This window comes from Myxine glutinosa, chromosome 11, assembly GCF_964187855.1.
Source record: "Myxine glutinosa chromosome 11, kmMyxGlut1.1, whole genome shotgun sequence".
Lineage (NCBI taxonomy): Eukaryota > Metazoa > Chordata > Myxini > Myxiniformes > Myxinidae > Myxine > Myxine glutinosa.
In genome coordinates, this window is record NC_136271.1 from 17,540,915 (window position 1) to 17,561,968 (window position 21,054).

At 43.5% G+C, this 21,054-nt stretch overlaps 1 protein-coding gene, 1 long non-coding RNA gene and 1 other non-coding gene across 7 annotated transcripts; 1 reads left to right on the forward strand and 2 right to left on the reverse strand.

The window, feature by feature from the left end:
- Positions 1-1,696: 1,696 nt before the first annotated feature.
- Positions 1,697-20,928, reverse strand: TDG (thymine DNA glycosylase). Of its 5 annotated transcripts, none has more exons than XR_013624911.1 (12): positions 20,735-20,923; positions 19,827-20,059; positions 18,023-18,327; positions 17,794-17,863; positions 13,574-13,709; positions 11,565-11,647; positions 11,361-11,455; positions 5,212-5,383; positions 4,719-4,835; positions 3,809-4,576; positions 3,248-3,401; positions 1,697-3,082 (listed from the first exon to the last, which is right to left on the reverse strand). XR_013624911.1 is itself a non-coding variant. In XM_068130280.2 (10 exons), exons 1-10 carry the CDS (start codon positions 20,764-20,766, stop codon positions 4,506-4,508), a joined length of 1,293 nt encoding a protein of 430 aa, XP_067986381.1. In that variant the 5' UTR covers positions 20,767-20,928; the 3' UTR covers positions 1,697-4,505. The 5 variants fall into 5 exon arrangements, 3 of the variants coding, with proteins under 3 accessions (XP_067986381.1, XP_067986379.2, XP_067986380.1); XR_013624910.1 differs by having other exon boundaries at positions 19,800-20,059; XM_068130280.2 differs by having other exon boundaries at positions 1,697-4,576; positions 19,848-20,059; positions 20,735-20,928.
- Positions 12,174-12,300, reverse strand: LOC137437140 (small nucleolar RNA U109). Its single transcript, XR_010986439.2, has one exon. It is a non-coding gene; the product is annotated as a small nucleolar RNA U109 (small nucleolar RNA).
- On the forward strand, positions 20,066-20,893 carry LOC144894236 (uncharacterized). Its single transcript, XR_013624912.1, has 2 exons — positions 20,066-20,411; positions 20,643-20,893. It is a non-coding gene; the product is annotated as an uncharacterized LOC144894236 (long non-coding RNA).
- Positions 20,929-21,054: the final 126 nt, after the last annotated feature.

Here is a 21,054-nt window from a genome sequence, read left to right on the forward strand (position 1 = left end):
ATCAGAAGAACCGATTGGAGCAGAAGACAGCAGACATTTGCAGGGAAGTTAGTCATAACCAAGTCCAGAAGAGAAGATACTCCATTGACTGAGATCCGGGTCGGGAAATTGACAGATTGTGTCAGTCCCAATGAGTCACAGAAGTCCTTTGCTGAGGTGCCATGGCTGGTGAGAGATGAACCCACACCCAGCCAGCTGGCATGATGACAGTTGAAGTCGCCACATATGAGGAAGAGAGAGTTTGGATGAGTTGATAGAAGTTGGTCCATGTTGTCCGACAGAGAAATGTAAATGGAGTCATCACTATTTGGAGGACGGTACAGAACACATATGAACAAAAGGTGGGAGCGGAGAGGAAGCCATAGCCAGAGGTACTCCTGTGGGTGGGGTGGAGAGAGGGCAGTGCAGGGAGAGTGAGGAAGAGAGTTTTTGATAAAGATAGCCACCCCACCACCAGGACAAGAAATGCCAAAGGTTGAAGGTTGATGCCAAAGGTTGAAGGGCTGTTCATTGTCTCCTTGTTTGGGTTTGCAACAGTTGTCAATACACACCAGGGGTTTGATTTGATAAATATGAAACTGGCTAAACTTGATCATGTCTCATTGGGCGGGGGGGGGGGGGGGGGGGGGAATAAGGGTGCATAATTTTATGGTGGGACAGACGGTCAGAAAGTTTTTTTTTCTCGTTTTCGCCATTCACTTACATGTAAAATTAGAGGTGGTCCAGGAACAACATTTTCCTTCTACTAACGTGGATTCGTAATCCTTTCCTTGCTGATATAAACTGTATTAATGATGCAGACCTTGCCAAAGATGACCTCATTGCCCTGAGGACAAAGGAAATGATATGACATGAGTTCAACTTGAAGAGTCTTGGAGAATTTTTGTGTTCCTTGACACAAGCCTCCCCTCGTCTGGCAAAGCGAGCTGTGGGAGCTCCGATTCCGTTTGCAACCACATATCTTGCGAGTCAGGATTTTCAGCACTTGTTACCATCAAAACGAAAAGTAGAAATCGATTGGATGTCAAACATGACATGCGTGTTGCCTTGTCAAAGACCACTCCACAATTTCATCTTCTTATTGAAGCCAAACAACAACAGCCTTCTCACTTTAATGTACTTTTGAGCAGAATTGAAGTTTATTTTTTGTTTAATTTGCACAATTTGGATATATTTCATTTTATTCAGGGAATGGTCATTGATTTTTGCATGAAAAAAGTGAGATATATTCTTTGTAAAGATTGTTTTATTAATTCTAATTATGACAGTATGTGAAGGAAATAATTTTCCTATGCAATAAAATGTATTCATTGCATGCAAAATTTTGTGTTTATGTGCTTATGTGCATTTTTCTGGGGAGGGGTCCGTAGCTTTCACCAGATTCTCAAAGGGGTCCATGACTCAAAAAAGATAAACCCCTGTTCAAGAGGGATCATTCCACTGCAAAGGTATCAGTCTTGTTTCAAGCATGTGGTAGTGGGTTGAAAAAAAAAAAAAACCCCATAGCGTAATCATGATCGGAAATGATAGCTTTCAGCCATGTTAATGATCATTTATTTTCACGAATAAGCATGATGCATAATGCATAATTCACAAGCAGGTTCATGGGGTAAGATATCATCATTTAATAATTTTAGATTGGTGGTGACTTCCTTCTGTACCTTTAAAAAAAATGTATTGGACAAATGACAACGTGTACTATTGAGTACTCAAATTGCATTTATTTTAAACTCATCGTAATCACCAAAGACAAAAACATGTAAATAATGAAAAATCACCATAAAAAGTTTGTAACGACAATGCAAAACCGCTTCCTTTGCTCGTGGTCAATGGGAGTGAGAGGTGTACGATTAAAGGTGTGGGGTGAGGGGGAGAGGTGAAATTAATTAAAGTGAAGGGGGAGGAGGGGTTGGCCGAGTGGGGTTCTGCATTGTCATTACACAGAGGACAAAAGGAATACATCGCAAAAAAAAAAAAAAAAACAGTCTTAGACTGACACGAGTTAAAGAACCAAATAATGTTGGGCATCAGCCAAAGGGGCGAATGAGCTTAAAAGATGCTAAAACAACAACAGCATAGTAGCAGCCTCATCAAGCAGGACAGTACAATATCGCTTTGAAAAGCACCAAGCGAGGACACGGAGACCCGGGTGGGGATAGAAAAACGCACCCACGACCGAGTGAAACACGTGAGAGTAATGTTTAAATGTATTATTTACACTACAATGTATCTTTCTTTACTCCCATCTTAAATATCAGGATTGGAGAGGGGAGGAAGGGCGTGGGGAAAGAAAAGAAAAATTGTTCACATCATGACATCTTAACATCACACAAATAAATAGTCTTTGCTCGGCACCTTTAATACAATTAACCCTCTAGGAACACCAGGATATATCTCATTGTGATGAACTTTTAATGCCCTGAGAGGATTAAATGTTTCAATTTTTAAATTGGTAAAAGAACAAATGGTTTTCCTTCAAGTCAAGTGTGAAAGACGTTTAAAAAAGACTTTCAAAGACAGCCTGTATGGATTGACCTTGGACCAGAGAAGCCAGAATAATAATAATAATACCAAAATGGCTGCCTTAAAGCACACTTACTCAACATGCATAATGAACTACATTGTGCTTTTAAAAGTTCAACATCTAAATAGCTGAATGATTTAAATATGATGGGGTTTCAAGTGGAAAAAGAAGAGAAATAAGTAGCAGGATGTTAAAAAACAACTCTGTTCTGTTGGGTTGAAGAGACATACAGGGAAAGGCTAACACTAAAAAAAACAAATAAAGGCCTCACAATTCACGAGGCGTTCCTTTTCGAATGACGTAACACAATTATATGTCACAGGCATTCCTTTTCCAATTATATGTCACAGGCATTCCTTTTCCAATGATGTAGCATGATTACATGCTACGGTCATTCCTTTTCCAATGATGTAGCATGATTACATGTCACAGTCATTCCTTTTCCAATGACGTAGCATGATTACATGTCACGGTCATTCGTTTTCCAATGATGTAGCACGATTACATGTCACAGTCACTCCTTTTCCAATGATGTAGCACGATTACATGTCACAGTCACTCCTTTTCCAATGACGTAGCATGATTACATGTCACGGTCATTCGTTTTCCAATGATGTAGCACGATTACATGTCACAGTCACTCCTTTTCCAATGATGTAGCACGATTACATGTCACAGTCACTCCTTTTCCAATGATGTAGCACGATTACATGTCACAGTCACTCCTTTTCCAATGATGTAGCACGAGTACATGCTACAGTCATTCCTTTTCCAATGACATAGCATAATTACATGTCACGGTCATTCCTTTTCCAATGATGTGGCACGATAACATGTCACGGTCATTCCTTTTCCAATGATGTAGCACGATTACATGCTACAGTCATTCCTTTTCCAATGATGTAGCATAATTACATGTCACGGTCATTCCTTTTCCAATGATGTGGCACGATAACATGTCACGGTCATTCCTTTTCCATTGATGTAGCACGATTACATGCTACAGTCATTCCTTTTCCAATGATGTAGCACGATTACATGCTACAGTCATTCCTTTTCCAATGATGTAGCATAATTACACGTCACGGTCATTCCTTTTCCAATGATGTGGCACGATAACATGTCACGGTCATTCCTTTTCCATTGATGTAGCATAATTACACGTCACGGTCATTCCTTTTCCAATGACATAGCATAATTACATGTCACGGTCATTCCTTTTCCATTGATGTAGCACGATTACATGCTACAGTCATTCCTTTTCCAATGATGTAGCACGATTACATGCTACAGTCATTCCTTTTCCAATGATGTAGCATAATTACACGTCACGGTCATTCCTTTTCCAATGATGTGGCACGATAACATGTCACGGTCATTCCTTTTCCATTGATGTAGCAGGATTACATGTGAAACATAAAATACACAGACTCGAGGTTGTTTATAGTGATGCGGATGAGGATGTCTAAAGACAAGGCACATCACTGAGTAGCTTGTAGTTGGGAGAGTTCATTTGTAGTTGGGAGAGTTCATTTGTAATTGGAAGAGTTCATAATCACCGAAACGGTTCGAACCACACAGAGGAAAACACAAAGAACAAACGACGTGAAGTGATGTCAAAAAACGCCAAATGCACATGAACCCCCTAGGCCACATCGGTTGAAACAGATTTTCTGAGCTTTTCGTGTTTCTTGACAAAACCTTGAGCTGTTCGTGCTTGCGTGTTCTCCACTCTGCAGTTTCTGCAATTCCGGTTCCAAGGCAAATGTTCAGATCAACTGCCCGGAAGGCCCTTGCTCTTATGTACAGATTTTTAAATACGTAACGAATCACCATTTGCTTTTTTTAAATCCTTTCGGCTTCATTTCTTGCAGTAAACACTAATGGAAAGGCCTGAGCTTAGCACCAGGATCTTGGAGAACACGGTTTACCATCAAACTGCAGCTTTCCCAGGATCCTTTACAGGAAGAACGGTAGGTGATTATACGGTGGAATGTTCGCCGTTGCTCATGAAGTTCACATGTGTCGGGGGTGCAACAACCACTGAAACCCCTGTTCAATCAACAAAAGCAAAATTAATTAGGGGTGTTGGGGGCACAAGAGCTTATGCTGTTTTTGTTTTTAATACTGAAGGACAGGATCATTAAGAGCCATGTTCTACCGAGCAGTCTGCACTCGTTACAAATCTACATACGAGCAGCAGGTGAAGAAGAGCTGCAGGTGTTGGAAATCGCAGTGTAGCAACCACCGTAGGCAACCTCGTACTCGGGGTCATATTTTTCCTCTTTGATGGCCACCTTTTTGGCATCATCTACAGTGTGGAACAACATTGGCGTAAGTGAAGGTACGGAGCAGTTCCAACAATGTTAATGGACATAAAGGTAAAAAATCCAGTCAGGATGGAATTATACTCAGAGAAAAAATGTTTGTTTGTTTTATCTTCTGAATAGCATAAATTGTTGCAAAATCAACAATCGTGTGACTCAGAGCTCCACTTGCCTCATTTGTAGCTGTTAATGCCCTAAATCCCCATAATGTGGCAGCCTCTTTTAAAAATAACACTCCATTTAAATTACCAATTACCTTTTTTTTTTTTCTTTTTTTTTTTTTTTAATTACCAATACATTTTCAAACTGTGCAGACCAACTGCAATAATTGTATTAGAATGAAGGAAAGACGACACTAACCCTGAGCCTTCTCCAGATCAAACGTGTAGTCCGTCTCTTGTACTTCACCAGTGGTCATCTTTCCATGCAGTTTCAAGCTCAGTTCCTTTAGCTTGATATAGAAATGCACTTTGTCTTGGGCCCGAGGAAATTGGGCACAGCGTGCGCTCGATGATGGCATCACGTAGCAAACCTGTCGGCAAGGAGAAGAAAAAAAAACAACACCGACCAGACAATTGCATATCGACAGTGACGGGTGTGCTCATACCGAGCCCACCGATCGTCCACATTGCCCAGCCTGAGAATCCACATTGCACCAGGCAGAGAATGCACACATTTACACATAATGAGGTACGATGGTGAAGCGTGACGTGAGATAAGTAAGAGGTAGCACCGTACAGTTTACTTGAGCAAATGTAATCACTCTTACAAAGGATAATACAGGAGAGAAATTTACAACTCACTCATTTTACTCACTCACTCACTCATTTTACAGACACGAGTCTCTAACACATTCGCTTTAGTAAAAAGGTCGCGGTCAAGGTGGATGTATACTGTTTGGTGGATGTATATTCCAGTAATATTTTTGGTAATTTAATATTATGTAAATATTTTAAAGTATTTTTTTCAAAACAGCTGTTCACCACCATCTCACATCTTCCTCCATCCAAAACCTTGATCTTTTCTACCCACACTAATCCACCCCAAATCCACCTACTTCAAATTCCGTTTTCTTTCCTTTCGTTTCGATCTGATATTTATGCAAGATGGCACCCCTCCGCTTTGCGGGGAAAAATGGCCTCTAAACGGTGGTTTTTTCCTGAAAGTCCTTATACAGGGTGGGTGGAAAGTCGCTCCCTATTTTAAAGTACTTATAAATTATGTATAAAATGCGAGTGTATTACTATATATTATTGTGCTGTGTTCTTTAACGTTGTACAATTAACTTTAACACTGTACAATTAACTTTAACGTTGTACAACTTTAACGTCTCTCTCGGACGAAGACTGCGACATTCGCATGGAGTTCGGGGAAATCATGCTGGCTTGGCATGAAGACTGGCCCCCTCTCTTCCGCAACATCCTCTGGAGCGACGAGGCGGTGTTCCACGTCGGAGGCTTTGTCAACCGTCACAACTGCCACTACTGGGCAGGAGAGGATCCTGTGGTTTGCGCTGAAAAAATTCAGAATCGGCCAAAGGTAACGGTGTGGTGTGGTATGACCTCGGATAAGGTTGTGGGCCCGTTCCTTCTGTGCAACACCATGAATGCTGAGCGGTACCTGGCTATGTTGCGAGACGAGGTCTGGCCAGTTGTCAGCACATGGGAGAATATCGACGATCTGATATTTATGCAAGATGGCGCCCCTCCGCATTTTGCTCATGTCGTTCGTGACTGGCTGGATGTCAACTTCCCAGGGCGTTGGATGGGTCGTCGTGGTCCAAATGAATGGCCAGCCAGGAGCCCCGACTTGACACCGTGCGACTTCTTTCTTTGGGGGTGGGCAAAGGAAGAAGTGTACCGCACCAAACCGAGGACATTGGAAGAACTGGAGGACCGTATTCGGGAAGTCATGTCTTCCATCCTGCCGGAGTTCCTACTGAAGTCAGTGGACGCCATTCCTGGGCGGCTCCAGAAGCTGGTGGCAAGAGTTGGAGCCCACATTGAATTCTAGAGAAAACTTAACCTTTGTGCCTACCTTTTCAAATTACTTCTTTTCAAATAAATTGATAATGTTCGACTTTTTTTACCAATCTAAAATAGGGAGTGACTTCCCACCCACCCTGTAGTATCCATCTTGTTTATCATGTGTACCCTGCCCCCATACTACATACCTGTACCTATAAATTCATTCTAAAATACGCAATTTGGTGTCTGTCTGCTTGACCACGATACATTTGCTTCGTTTCTTCTCCAATCTCAACCAAACATGACAGGAGGACTAAAGGTCACATGATGGAGGTTGAAGTGACTTAATTTATCCCCCTCCACAAGGGGGGTTTCCGCCTTGGGCAAAAATCCGTGTTAAAGTGCATATCTCTTTTAACATGGCTAATTGTGGTGTTTTTCCAAGGCCGTTTCTAATAACAAAAGTAATAACATTTATGATAACAGCATTATATTATTACAAAACAATATTAAAACTAATAATATCCCCCAAAATGCTGCGTTAACATGTAAAACTACAACGGCACTTGTAGAGCGCATACCTCCACCAAGCCAAACAGTATACATTTTGTATCCCACTGAATGGTCGGATCTGCATCCAGACCTGAATGAAAATCAAATCAATTTGTCATCATCACACACCTGAGACAACCCATCGACCATGCTTGCTTCGTCCGAATCCATCCAAAACGTAAGATATCATGCTATACATCTATATATATAAAACACAGTGTGTGTGTGTGTGTGTGTGTAATGCTACCGGTAGACTCCTAAACGGAGAGGCCCACGTACTTGATATTTGGCACAGACATGGCCATTGAGCCTGGGACGAACATGGCCGACCTAAAAATTGATTTCATAATATTTTTAAACCATATTTTTACCTCAGCGCATTTCAGCGAGGACTTTATGCACGGAATTTGACCGGTCGCAGAGCAGCGCGCTGATTCGCTCAGAGCGATCACGTGATGTTCCTTGCCGCCATTAACTCAGTTACGCGTTCGCACGTATTTCAGAGCGAAAAGCGATTCCGTTTTTTCACATTTCAGCGACGAACATTGCCATTCACACCACAGAGGTTTTTTTCCCTTTCATCTTTAGATCCATATTTTTTGCCAGAATGTAGCGCATTATGGCTCTCTCGAGCTCGAGTTAGCCAATCACCTGGGAGCATGAGGCCACATTGGCCACGCCCACGACAGGACGCAGAGGCAGAGTTGCAATCGATCGCTCAGAGCGATCACGTGATGTTCCTTGCCGCGCGATTGCGTTTTTTCACATTTGAGCGACGAACATTGCCATTCACACCACATAGGTTTTTTCCCCTTTCATCTTTAGATCCATATTTTTTGCCATACGTAGCGCATTATGGCTCTCTCGAGCTCGAGTTAGCCAATCACCTGGGAGCATGAGGCCACGTTGGCCACACCCACGACAGGACGCAGAGTTGCAATCCATCGCTCAGAGCGATCACGTAATGTTCCTTGCCGCGCAATTGCGTTTTTTCACATTTGAGCGAGGAACATTGCCATTCACAGCACATAGGTTTTTTTTTCTTTCATCTTTAGATCCATATTTTTTGCCATTACGTAGCGCATTATGGCTCTCTCGAGCTCGAGTTAGCCAATCACCTGGGAGCATGAGGCCATGTTGGCCACGCCCACGACGACGCAAAGTAGCAACCGTGCGTTTGCGTCGTTTCTTACCACGTGTAAACGTGGTATTTTGTCGACGAGTATTTTGAATTTGGTATTTTGAATTGGTCTACGAGTGAGTGACTGGAAGACTGACTGTGATAAAGGCAATGGCACCGAAGAAAAGAAATTCGTCACGTTCAACCTCCCGAGCAAGGAAAATCGCTGATCGGAGACTCCATGAAGCCGATGAAGGTACTTTTCACCATCGACAAGCCAATCAAGAACGTGTCTCTAGATTCAGACAGCGAGAGACAGAAGATGAGACAGAGGCACGTCTAAACGCCAATCAACAATGTCTGGCGAGGGCCAGACAGCGAGAGACAGAAGATGAGACAGAGGCACGTCTAAACGCCAATCAACAATGTCTGGCGAGGGCCAGACAGCGAGAGACAGAAGATGAGACAGAGGCACGTCTAAACGCCAATCAACAAAGTGTAGCGAGGGCCAGACAGCAGGAGACAGAAGAACAGCGCCAAAAACGACAACAACTGGCAACCATCAGGCAGACGGCAGCTGGCCATTGCATGGGAGAAGGCTGCATTCAGTTACAATCCGAACACTGACTACTCCTCAAACGTTGATATTGGCTCCATGTCGTTCACCTGTCAGTTTTGCCATGCCTTGAAATGGAAGGGAGAAACACCAGGAATGTGTTGCAGGGGAGGCAATGTCCTTTTGCCTTCTCTACAATCTCCACCGGAACCTTTGAAAGAACGACTTCAATCAACTACGACTCAATCCAGACACTTCCTGAAGGAAATCCATAATTACAACTCTTCGTTCCAAATGACTTCGTTTGGAGCAGATCGCGTCCTCACTGAGCAAGGATTCATGCCTACATTCAAGGTGCAAGGCCAGGTATACCACCTCATTGGCTCTATCCACCCTCAACCAGGTGAGCAACCGAAATTTTTACAAATCTATTTTATGGGTGACCACCGAGAAGAAGCTGCCTGACCCCCCTCCCCCTCCTTCCCCCTTCCCCCCTTCCCCTCCCCCCTCCTGCCCTCAACCCCTCCCCTCCCCCCCTCCTCCCTCCCATCCTCCCCCCTCCCACCCCTCTCCCCTCCCACCCCTCTCCCCTCCCATCCTCCCCCCTCCCACCCCTCTCCCCTCCCACCCCTCTCCCCTCCCATCCCTCCCCCCCCTCTCCTCCCCCTCCCCCCCATTCCCCTCCCCCCTCTCCTCCCCCCCATTCCCCTCCCCCTCCCCCCTCTCCTCCCCCCCGTTCCCCTCCCCTCCCCTTCCCTCCCCCGCCCGGCAATGCCGGGTACTTCTGCTAGTTGCCTATATAAAGTCTACATCCCCTTTTAAAATCTTCACCTTTTGTTGCCTCATGGCCTTGAATTAAATTGCATTAAATCAGACGTTTCCACTTTTATTTACACATCGTAACCCACAACTTCCTCGTGAAAAACGGATTTTAAAAATTTCAGAGAATTAAAAATCCAAAACTAGATTACCTCGATTGAATCAGTGTCCACCCTTATATTGAATAAATACCCTTATAATAGCAATTGTAAATAAGCTCAGGTGTAACCAATCACCTTCAAAATCACACACCAAGTTAATTGGCCTCCACCTGTGTTAAATTGTAGTGATTCTGATTATTTCCGAATAAAATCAGCTGTTCCTGTAGGTTTCCTCTGCTGGGTAGTGCATTTCACAGCAAAGACAACCATGAGCATTGAGGAGCTTTCAAAAGACTTCTGGGATAAAATTGTGGAAAGACAGATCAGGGGATTGATATAAAAAAATATTTGAAAGGCCTTGAATATCCCATGGAATACAGTCAAGACAATCATTAAGAAGTGGAAGGCCTATGGTACCACCAAGACCCTGCCTAGGTCCCTCCAAACTGGATGACTAAGCAAGGAGGAGACTGATCAGAGAGGCCAACAAGAGGCCAAAGGCATATTTGAAAGAGCTACAGGTTTTTATGGCAAAGACTGGTCACTGTGTGAACGTGACAACAATATTCCAAGCATGACACAAGTCTGGCCTGTACGGTAGGATGGCAAGAAAGAAGCCATTACTCAAAAAAGCCCACCTTGAGTCCCATTTGAGGTATACAAAAAAACTACTCCAGAGATTCTGAAGTCATGTGGCAAAACGTTTTGTGGACTGACGAAACCAAGATGCAACTTTTTGGCCTAAATGCAAAACGTTATGTTTGGTGCAAACCCAACACGAATTTTAAATATTGTGTAAATATGTTAAATTAAACCCAACACGATGTGTAAATAAAGGTGGAAAAAGTCGGATTAATGTATTTTAGTTCCAGGCAAATAAGGCAACAAAAGAAGAAAATTTTGAAAGGGGGTGTACACTTTCTATAGGCACTGCATATCGTTTTGGCTTAATCTCTCAATGATAAAGAATCACTATTTAAAATCCTAACTGGATCCGTATCCAGATCTTCACCAAAATCTAAACACTTTGTCCATGTCTCACACGCCACCTGTCCACCAGGTTTCATCCAAATCCGTCCATACGTTTTTAAAATATCCTTGCTCACAGACAAACAAATAGACATGGGTGAAACCATAACCTCTGTCCCCCTTCGATGGCGGAGGTAAATAGCTTATTGTGGCATTTCATGGAGCACCCCTACCAGAAGTAAAAAATAAACCACAAACACGTATGATTACCTTTTTTAACAGTCACTACTGCTGTTTAACACCAAAATGAAAGGGAGGAAACCTGACGTTCGTGAGGGTTGTGTGCTTATTGCGTACCCCAGTTTAACGGACCAGAGACTAGACCTACTGTAAACAGCGAAATATTAAAAACAACAACTTCTCACCACTTCAGTTTCAGGAATCCTCTTTGGCTGCTCTCCAAACTGGAAATTCTTGATCTTTTCACCAAACACTTCTTTGCTGAATATTTCAAAAATACCTGCAAAATGTGTGCCATAGTTTTACAAAATAAATAAAGGTAAAGTATAAATGTATTAGAATGGAAAAAAAAAAGAGTGAATGCAAATAAATTCCAAAGACCAGCCTACATTTTCCATTAAACACGGCAACCTTGGGACGGTACTTTTTCAACTTTTGCAGCAGAATCTTCCCACCTTCCCGGATTTCCTTGCTGAAAGGATAAACAGAGACATTATAAAACCTCACATTGATACCTGTGGGTTGGGAAAAAGGGTGGCATCGTGGGAAAGGATGGAGGTGAGGAGAAGGGTGGTGGTCGTTGAGCCCAAACTCGCGACAGAGTGTAGGGGCAATCACGATGAGTCGTGAACGCTTCCAGGCTAGAATTAATGTTGGACGGGTCGCCACCCTACCAAACGCTGCGCATGAAAATGTCTGTTGAGCCGCCAGGGGAATGAATTCAATAACAGTGAGGGCACACAGCAAAGCTTTACCCACAACCACCAAGCCAATCAGGATAAGGGGGAAGAAAGAGGACGAATGCAGGTCAATGTTCGGTACAACATTAGCAATAAACAACAAAGGTTGTTCCATGCTTAAAAAGGGAGATTAAAGTTGTACACATTCATTTTATCAAGGAGAATGGTAAAAAAGGAATAAAAGAATAATTGAGCATTCAAGCCAAGCTGTAAAGTTACAGTAAGATAATTAGTGAGAAAACAAACTGCTTTCTTGGCCCATGTTTGAGGTTTATACTACCACACAAAATATACTGCAGTGATGGCGGCCCTGAAACCTCAACATTTGTTGTTGCACATGTCCGCTTGCTTCCTGTCCAAAGACTGAGACAGCAAGCCACTGCGGCAAGAGAGTCAAGCCAGGGAAAGATTCCTGGGCCAACTACGTGTGCGACCCGACACCCAGCACTGCTATTTAATTCCCGAGGCTAAGTAAAGATTGATATATACATGTATACTACGTATACAGTATATGCACTCGAATAACCCTCTATCTTCAAACTGTTAAATAATGCGTTACATAAACAAACATCATGAGAATACCAACTAACTCAATTCTAGAACTCATCCAACTCATGTAGAACTCATGGTGAGGTGGAAAGAACTGGGAAGTGGCCATGTGCTGTGTGCAGGAAGGGTGTCAGAGTGAACTCCATCCAATGTACAATGTGCGCTGAGTGGGTTCATCAAAAATGTAGTGGTCTGAGAGGGTCATTAACCAGTGTGGCAGCTACATTCAAATGTAAGGTGTGCACAGAGGGAGCTGCAGATGGAGGAAATGTTGAGTTGGATCTTGGAGACGGCGTGAAGCTGGGAGGTGTGAAAACATTTTGCTACCTCGGAGACATGCTGAATGGAGAAGGTGGATCAGACTCGGCAACGGTTGCACGGAGTGAGATGTGCATGGAAGCAGTTTCGGGAACTGAGTGGCGTGCTGATGAGGAGGGGAGTGTCGTTGAAGCTGAAGGGAAAGGTGTATGCTGCATGTGTGAGAAGTGTTATGATTTATGGGAGCGATACATGGGTAATGAATGTAGAGCAGCAACGAAGGCTGGAAAGGGTGGAAATGCGAATGGTTCGGTGAATGTGTGGAGTATCGTTGAGAGAGAGGAAGACAAATGATGAATTGCAAAAAATGATGGGAATAGAGCCTTTGATGCTGTGAAGGTTGAGATGTTGAAGGTTTGGATGCTGTGAAGCGCAAATGATGAATCAGTGCAAATTGATGCTGTGAAGAGGAACAGGTTGAGATGGTTTGGTCATGTGTTGAGGAAGGATGAAAGTGACTGGTTGAGAAGAGTGACGGAAATGAATGTAGAAGGAAGTAGAGGACGGGGAAGCGAAGACCAAGAAAGACTTGGCTAAAGATGGTGGAAGGGGGTTAACCAGGGGAGATGCAGAAAATAGGGCAAAATGGAGAAGATTGTCATGGGAACCGCAAGGCTAACCCCCGCTCTAGCAGGGAAAATGGCCTTAAAATGCCTGTTGTTGTTGTTGTATCCTACTCCAATAAAACATCACGATAAAAATGGATAACCAAATTATGTGTAAATTTAAGAGAGAAAGTTGAAGCCAAGCAGAAAGCAATAACAAAAAGGAGCTCAATATTCTACATTTACCTTTTGAGGTCCTTGCAGCCAGGCGTTGTGCGTCCAACGATGTTGGTAAAGCCGATGCTGTACTTTTCCGGAAGCGATTGATCGTCGACATGACTCAGCTGACTATCAGTCATTCCAGACAAGAAGAGACACTTCCCTGCAAGACAGTGTGCATGTGTTTATTCTTCTTCCTCACTTCCCTTTATAGGGAGGGGGGGTGGGGGGGAAGCCGAATGGCACCAAGCTTCTGCCTTGCCTTGACCACGATACTCCTCCACTTCACCCTGTCCTCAGCCAACTCTCTCCACTCTACAACTACCCCCACCTTATTGATACCCCTCCTCACACAATCTTCCCATCTAAGCCGTGGTCTGCTTCTAATCCTCATACCTTGCTCCCCCAACCTATCCCCTCTCTTTGCCATTCTCTCTTCCTTCATTTGCACCATGTGCCCAGCACACTCCTGCCGGCTTTTTACCAACTACAATCACCCACTCGCTTCGGGAGCATGGGCAAGTAGTCTCCCTCACCCCCCAGCGGGGGAGGAGGGGGTCTTTGTGCCCATGATCTGAGGCTGGGTACTACTAACACGTATGCAAAATTTGGTGGAGTTCATACCAGCCCCGTTTTGTTTTTCTATGATTTTCAGATGTACATACATACAGTCGTGGCCAAAAATATTGGTACCCTTGCACTTTTTTCAAATAACACAATTTTCTCGAAAAATAAGTTGAAATTGACAAAACTATTTCATCTCCACAATTCTATATTTCACTGTTAATATTACAGAACCTTTGTTTTGGTTCAGAACTTAATATATGCTTTTAAATCAGAAAATAAAAAGAAATGGCATTGACAAAATTATTGACACCCAAGACTTAATACTTGGTAGCACAGCCTTGAGACAAAATAACTACAGTCACGTGCATCCTATAGCCATGAATGAGCTTCCTTCACCTCTCTACTGGCAGTTTGTCCCACTCTTCTTGTGCAAACTGCTCCAGTTCTCCCAGATTTGAAGGTTGCATTCTCCCAACTGCTGTTTTCAGATCTCCCCACAGGTGTTCAATGGGATTTAGATCTGGACTCATTGCTGGCCACTTAAGAACAGTCCAGCATTTTGTCTTGAACCATTCCTGGGTGTTTTTTGAAGTTTGTTTGGGGTCGTTGTCGTGCTGCAAGACCCATGACCTTTGACGGAGACCCAGCTTTCTGACACTGGGTTGAACATCGCGCTCCAAAATGCCTTGGTAATCTCCCAATTTCATGATGCCATGCACACATTCAAGGCACCCAGTGCTGCAGAGGCAGCACAGCAACCCCAAAACATCACTGAACCTCCTCCTGGTTTGACTGTAGGGAAGGTGTTAATTTCTTTGTTTGAAGGCTTCATTTTGTTTTCTGTAAACATAGAGATGATGTGCTTTACCTAAAGCTCTAATTTGGTCTCATATGTCCACAAGACATTCTTCCAGAAGGATTTTGGCTTGTTCAGGTGTGTTTTGGCAAACTCCAGTCGGGCTTTCTTGTCTCTTTCTTTTTTTTGTCTCTTTCTTTCTCTTTCTTTTTCTCTTTCTGTTTTTTCTTTCTCTCTCTCTCTCTCTCTCTGTCACACACACACACACACACACACACACACACACACACACACACACACACACACACACACACACACACACACACACACACACACACACACACACACACACACACACACACACACACACACCACACACACACACACGGGGTCCTACCATGGAACCCCCTTTCATCGAGTTGGCGACGGATGGTGTGAGTTGAAACCTTCGTACCTTGTGTCTGAGGGTCAGCTTGAATCTGTTTGGCAGGTGATCGAGGTGCTTTCTCCACCATTCAAACAATCCTTCGCTGCAATCTTCAATGAAGTTTTCGCTTGCGGCCATGACCAGGGAGGTTGGCTACAGTGCCACGGGCCTTAAACTTCCTGACAACATTGCGTACGGTGGACACAGGAACATCAAGGTCTCTGGAGATAGACTTGTAGCCTAGAGATTGTCCATGCTTGGCTACAATCTTGTGTCTGACTTCCTCAGGCAATTCTCTGGTTTTCTTTCTTTTCTCCATGCTCATTGTGGTACACAGTGACACAAAACAGCAGAATGATTCCTTTTCTCCATTCAAACTGGTTGAATGAGTGATTTTTATATTGCAGGCACCTGCAACTCACCATATTTGAGTTCAATTCCAAAGTGAAGGAGAATCACCTGCTTGAATTTGAATTATTTCTTACAACTTCTAAAAGGTGCCAATAATATTGTCTGGGATATTTTAGGATTTCTGTGTCGAATAAGCTAAGATTTAGTAATTGCATTCAGCTTTTTTTGTTTTGTTCCACTGCAAACCAAAGAAATACATATGGGGATACCAAAACATAATTTTTAATTTCAACAATTTTCTGGAAGAAATAGTGCATTATTTGAAAAAAGTGCAAGGGTGCCAATATTTTTGGTCACGACTGTACATACTTATTTAATACAGTCCGGAGTAGGATAGGTCGATGGGATCTCCCAGTCAAGCTTATCTGCAGACAAATTTCTTCCTTCTGGCTACCCTCTTCACTCACACAATCCTCCTGACCCAGTTGTTCATGCAAACATGCAGCCTCTGTTGTTGTCTCTCTCTACCAATGCCACTGTCTCCAGACTGCAAAGGTAGGCCAGCATTACAGAAGATACCAAAGCTTTCCCTTTCAATTTCCTTGTTATTTTTCTGTCTTCCATCAATCCCTCCACCCCAATCAACGCATTAGCACCCACCTGTATCCTTCTCCGCACCTATGCCTCCGACTTAACATCCTCCCCAGTATATTTTTCATTTTTACTCTCCTGCTTACCAGCTCTATCACCATGATAAACACGAGTTAGCTGAGAGAGCTTCCCTGCCACAAAACGATGTTTACGCTGAACTCCTCAGACATCTCAGGAGCAACCAAAACTCTTCCCTTCGTTCCCTTGTATTACCCTTCCACCAACCTAACTTCTGCTTCCGGTACTCCCATCCATCAGTGTTGCCATCACCATCTATCTCGGGACAGTGTCATTGGCCTTCTCAAGATCCACAACTCCTAATACCATTTCCACTTGCACCTCACCTCCAGCCTTTTCTCTACCTGCTGTCTCAGTGTGAACATCCCATCCGTTGTCCCCCTACCCTTTCTAAACCCCTGCTGTTCTTCGCCGATATCTATCGAAACACTCTTCCGCATCCTTCCCTCCAGAATCCTCTTCAGTAACCTCATGACATGACCAAGGAGCATCATGCCTCCTTGCCTCCATGGATCCTATACATCGCCCTTCCTCTTCCACGTCGGTACAATTCGCCCTGCCCTCTAATCCTCTGGAATTTAACCCTCTCTCATACATACTGCTGCTTCCTAAGTACCAAAAAAAATCCAGTTCTGTTTTGTGCTGTAAACTCCCACAAGATATTTTGTGGCTTTGCCACTTCCGGAAGAACAAACCAACTATGGCCAAACCATTTCAGCTCTCTCGATTCCTCGTTCCCCATACAAATTTAACAACACATTCCTCTTCACCTGGCTCCACTACTCCCGCATGCACGTTGACATCTCCCGCAGTTTCCTTCCCGTCTGTGGGCAATATATCAACGCAACACTCAACATTTGTTTCTGTATAAACTATCTATCCATCCCATCTTTCCACATCCTTGCTGATCTCTTCCGATACGATGATTCCAATGCCATTACTCCTTCCATCCCCTCCCACAAGCAACAGCTTGTACCCTCCTACCAAACTCCTCACCCTGTCCCCTATCCATTTGATCTCCTGAACACAAAACACTTCTGATGCCCTTCTCTACATCATCTCCACCATCTCGACTCCTCTCTGCTCCATTGATCCCACATTCAGCCTACCGAGCCGGATCTCGCTTCTGAATTGCTATCCACCTGGCAGAGCCAGTACCAACTTGATCAGTTTGAGATGTTCCAGTCAACAATCAGCAGCATTGGCCATGTTGTTTAGCAAACACCAAATTAAGAACAATTAAGAAATGTGTGTTCATTGATAAACAACAAATTAGAGCGATTAGCAATTGAAAATTAACCATTTAATTAAAAAAGTAATAATAATAATTGCATTGATATAGGGCCTTTTGCCGATGGATGCAGGGCACTGTGCTTAGAACAAGGCCCAATATCAGTTATTCGTCTTACAAAGAGTGAAAACCTGAAGTGGACTTACAAAAGTGATTGCCAGGTCCAGGATAGTGATGTCCCTTGTATGCCGCCATGAGCCCAGGGTTGATTCCAATCTGTGAAAAGTACTAAATTGTGTTTCAAAGATAACTTGCTCCAATAAACTATTAGAAATCCATTCACCCATTCCCTTGCATTCATTATTAAACAATGTTAACTGCGTAAAGCAAACTGATGTACACGCCTTCGTTACCGCATGTAAACGTGCCACTTACAATGACAACATTCAAATCATAGTCGAGGATGTCAGGTAGAGTTTTGGTAAGCAGCTCCTCTTCCGTCACGTCCTTGAAACGATTAATCTTCCTCTTCACTTTCTGAAAAGAATCCGTTATCTTCTCTTGCTTTCCTCCGGGTTTACGGCCAGGTTTTGACTTCTCTTGACCTTCCTTGGTTCCCTTTGCTTTTTTCTGGGATTTCGGTGGTTTCTCCACCTTGGGTAATTTTGGTGCCTTGGGTGCTTTTGGTTTTCTGGGTTCCTTAGGCTTTGCAGATGCTGCTCGCTTACGACCTTTGTTTCCTGAAAATACACAAGTCATTTACACCCCAAGCATGACAATCAGCACAATGCGGTTTTGACACAAAAATATCCCATAGCTATCTATCTGCTCTGTTTAATCCTAAATGTTTTCTTGGTAACAATAGGGAAAGAGCATTCTTTTCAATTACCTTAAATGGTAAACACAGGATAGACTAAAACAGCACTCGGTAGGGCGCAAACCTCCGCCAAGATGAACAGCTTAAATTTTGTAACCCACTGATACGCAGGATCTGCACCCAGACCATTCGTCCTCCTCATACACCAAAATTTAATTGTGGTGTTCTTATCACATATCCATCTCGTCCAAGTTTTGTCATAATCCATCCACAACTTTTTGAAATATGCTATATATCATTTTTGGCCCCGTCTCTCAATGATGAAGAATTACTGAAGAAATTATAAATTTCTCATAACTACATCCAGATCTTCACCAAAATCGAATCAATTCGGCCTCGTCACACACACACAACCTGTCCACAAAAATTAGTCTGAATCAGTTCGTAACTTTTCGACCAAGAATGGCACTCGGTAGAGCGCATACCTCCTCCGCCTGGTGAACAGTTTACGTTTTGTATCCCACCGATAGGCCGAATCTGGATTCGGACCTGAACCAAAATCTAATCGGCTTGTTCTTGTCGCCTAACCAACTCATCCACCAGGTTTTTTTCAAAACTGGTCCACAACTTTTTTTAACTGTTATACATCGCTTTTTGCCCGATCTCTCAATGGTGAACAATCACTTACAAAATTAAATAACTCTCACATTCGAATCCATATTCAGATCTTCACCAAAATCGATTCGGTCTTGTCACACACCCAACCAGTCCACCAAGTTTCGTCCAAATCCGCCTCTAGTCTAACTTTTTGAGATATGGCGCTGTATATTGGTTTTAGCCCTATTACTCATGGTGAAGAATCACTTCAAAAATTAAATAATTCTCACATGCGAATCCACATTCAGATCTTCACCAAAATCTAATTGATTCGGTCTTGTCGCATACCTAACCTCTCCACGAGGTTTCGTCCGAATCCGTCCATAACGTTTTGAACTAGAACAGCACTGGTTAGAGTGCATACCTCCGCCAGGCTGAACAGTTAATGGTTTCTATCCCACTGATCGCCCGGATCTGGATTCGGACCTGAACCAAAATCTAAAATCGGCTTGTTCTTGTTGCCTAACCAACTCATCCACCAAGTTTTGTCATAACTCGTCCACAACGTTTTGAGATATCCTGCCATATATCCTTTTTAGCCCCCCCACCCCATCTCTCAATGGTAAAGAATCCTTTTAAAATTCTGAGTTTCAGATCTGCACCAAAATCGAATCAACTCGTCCTTGTCGTACACTCTCCATGTCCACCAAGTTTCATCCGAATCCGTCCATAACTTTTTGAGACATCCTGCTCACAGAGACGCACAGGGATGAAAACATAACCCGAAGCACCACTTGCCCACAGATTTTGACGGAGCCATGTTACCAGGAATCGAGGTTTCCGCACCATTGATAAAGGGGGCGTCACCAGCACAAGGTGGCACAGGATGGGCATTTGCAATTTGTCCAGCTTGGCGAGGTTGTGCAAAATATTCTGCGTCAGAGGACACATCCTCTTGTTTGACAATAGGTTTTAACTCTGCATAATGTCCATGTGGATTGACAGGTAAGAACGGTTGGTATGTGAAGTCCTCCAGCTTGATTTTCTTGATATTGACCCTTGGGGGAGGTGGAAGAGAAAAGCAAAGGTAGTCAAGTCATGAATGCAGTTCAAGTTTGACAAATTAAACATTATTCGAGTTAATTAATCCAACCATTGCTTCAACATAGGATTTATGAACAGAAAACGCTTGAGCCAACAAATACACCTTAGAGCAGTACGTACTATGTAAACAAACTTCCATCACACGTGACATATTTAATACTTCATTGAACTTCGATTTTAACTTTAACATTTTACGGAGCTCGACATGTTGGATGCAACCAACCGCATGGTGTACGTGGCCGGAGGGTGCGGGCCCTAGTCGACAAGACACCGTACAGGATCTTTAACACGCACACCTTTAGACAGGTAAACCGGCTTAACGTCTCGTCCAAAGGACGGCTCTCCCTGCTTCCTTATGCTCCCTTAATAGAAGCAAAGTCGGACTGTGCTGCACTTTTTGTTACGGTCTAACACCAGTAGGCCTCAATCAAGGCCTCCCTTGGTTGCCTAGCTACCAAAGTGCCACAGATCCTATTCGTAACTTCCCGGGACGGTCTTCGTTCCCATCGACCCCGTCTTGCCTCGTTCCCTCCGCAGTCCCAGTGCTCGTGTTTCGCGTCTTTGACCTCGCCGGGCGCTACACACGAATGGGAAGGAAGATGGCAGACGCACGGTGGTGTAAGGCCTACCAATTTGTATTGGCCTCGTCGCCCGCGTCCATGTCGGAGCCTCTGTCCGCAACCTTCCCGTTGCTTACCCTGAAAGTACGAAGAAGACGCGAGAATTGAACAAGGGAGAATTTACCGACTAATGGACGCAACAACTTTACATGGACAGCAAGAACAAAGGCAGCACAGCCTGGGCGATACCACTGATCAGCCACAGTCCGATCGCCCGACTTCTTTCCCACAAAGCAATGACGTAACAAAATTTGTATTGATTCGTTTAAGAAAAATTGATAACTATAATTAATAAATACTAATATTTGGTTAATGATTTTCTTTACTAA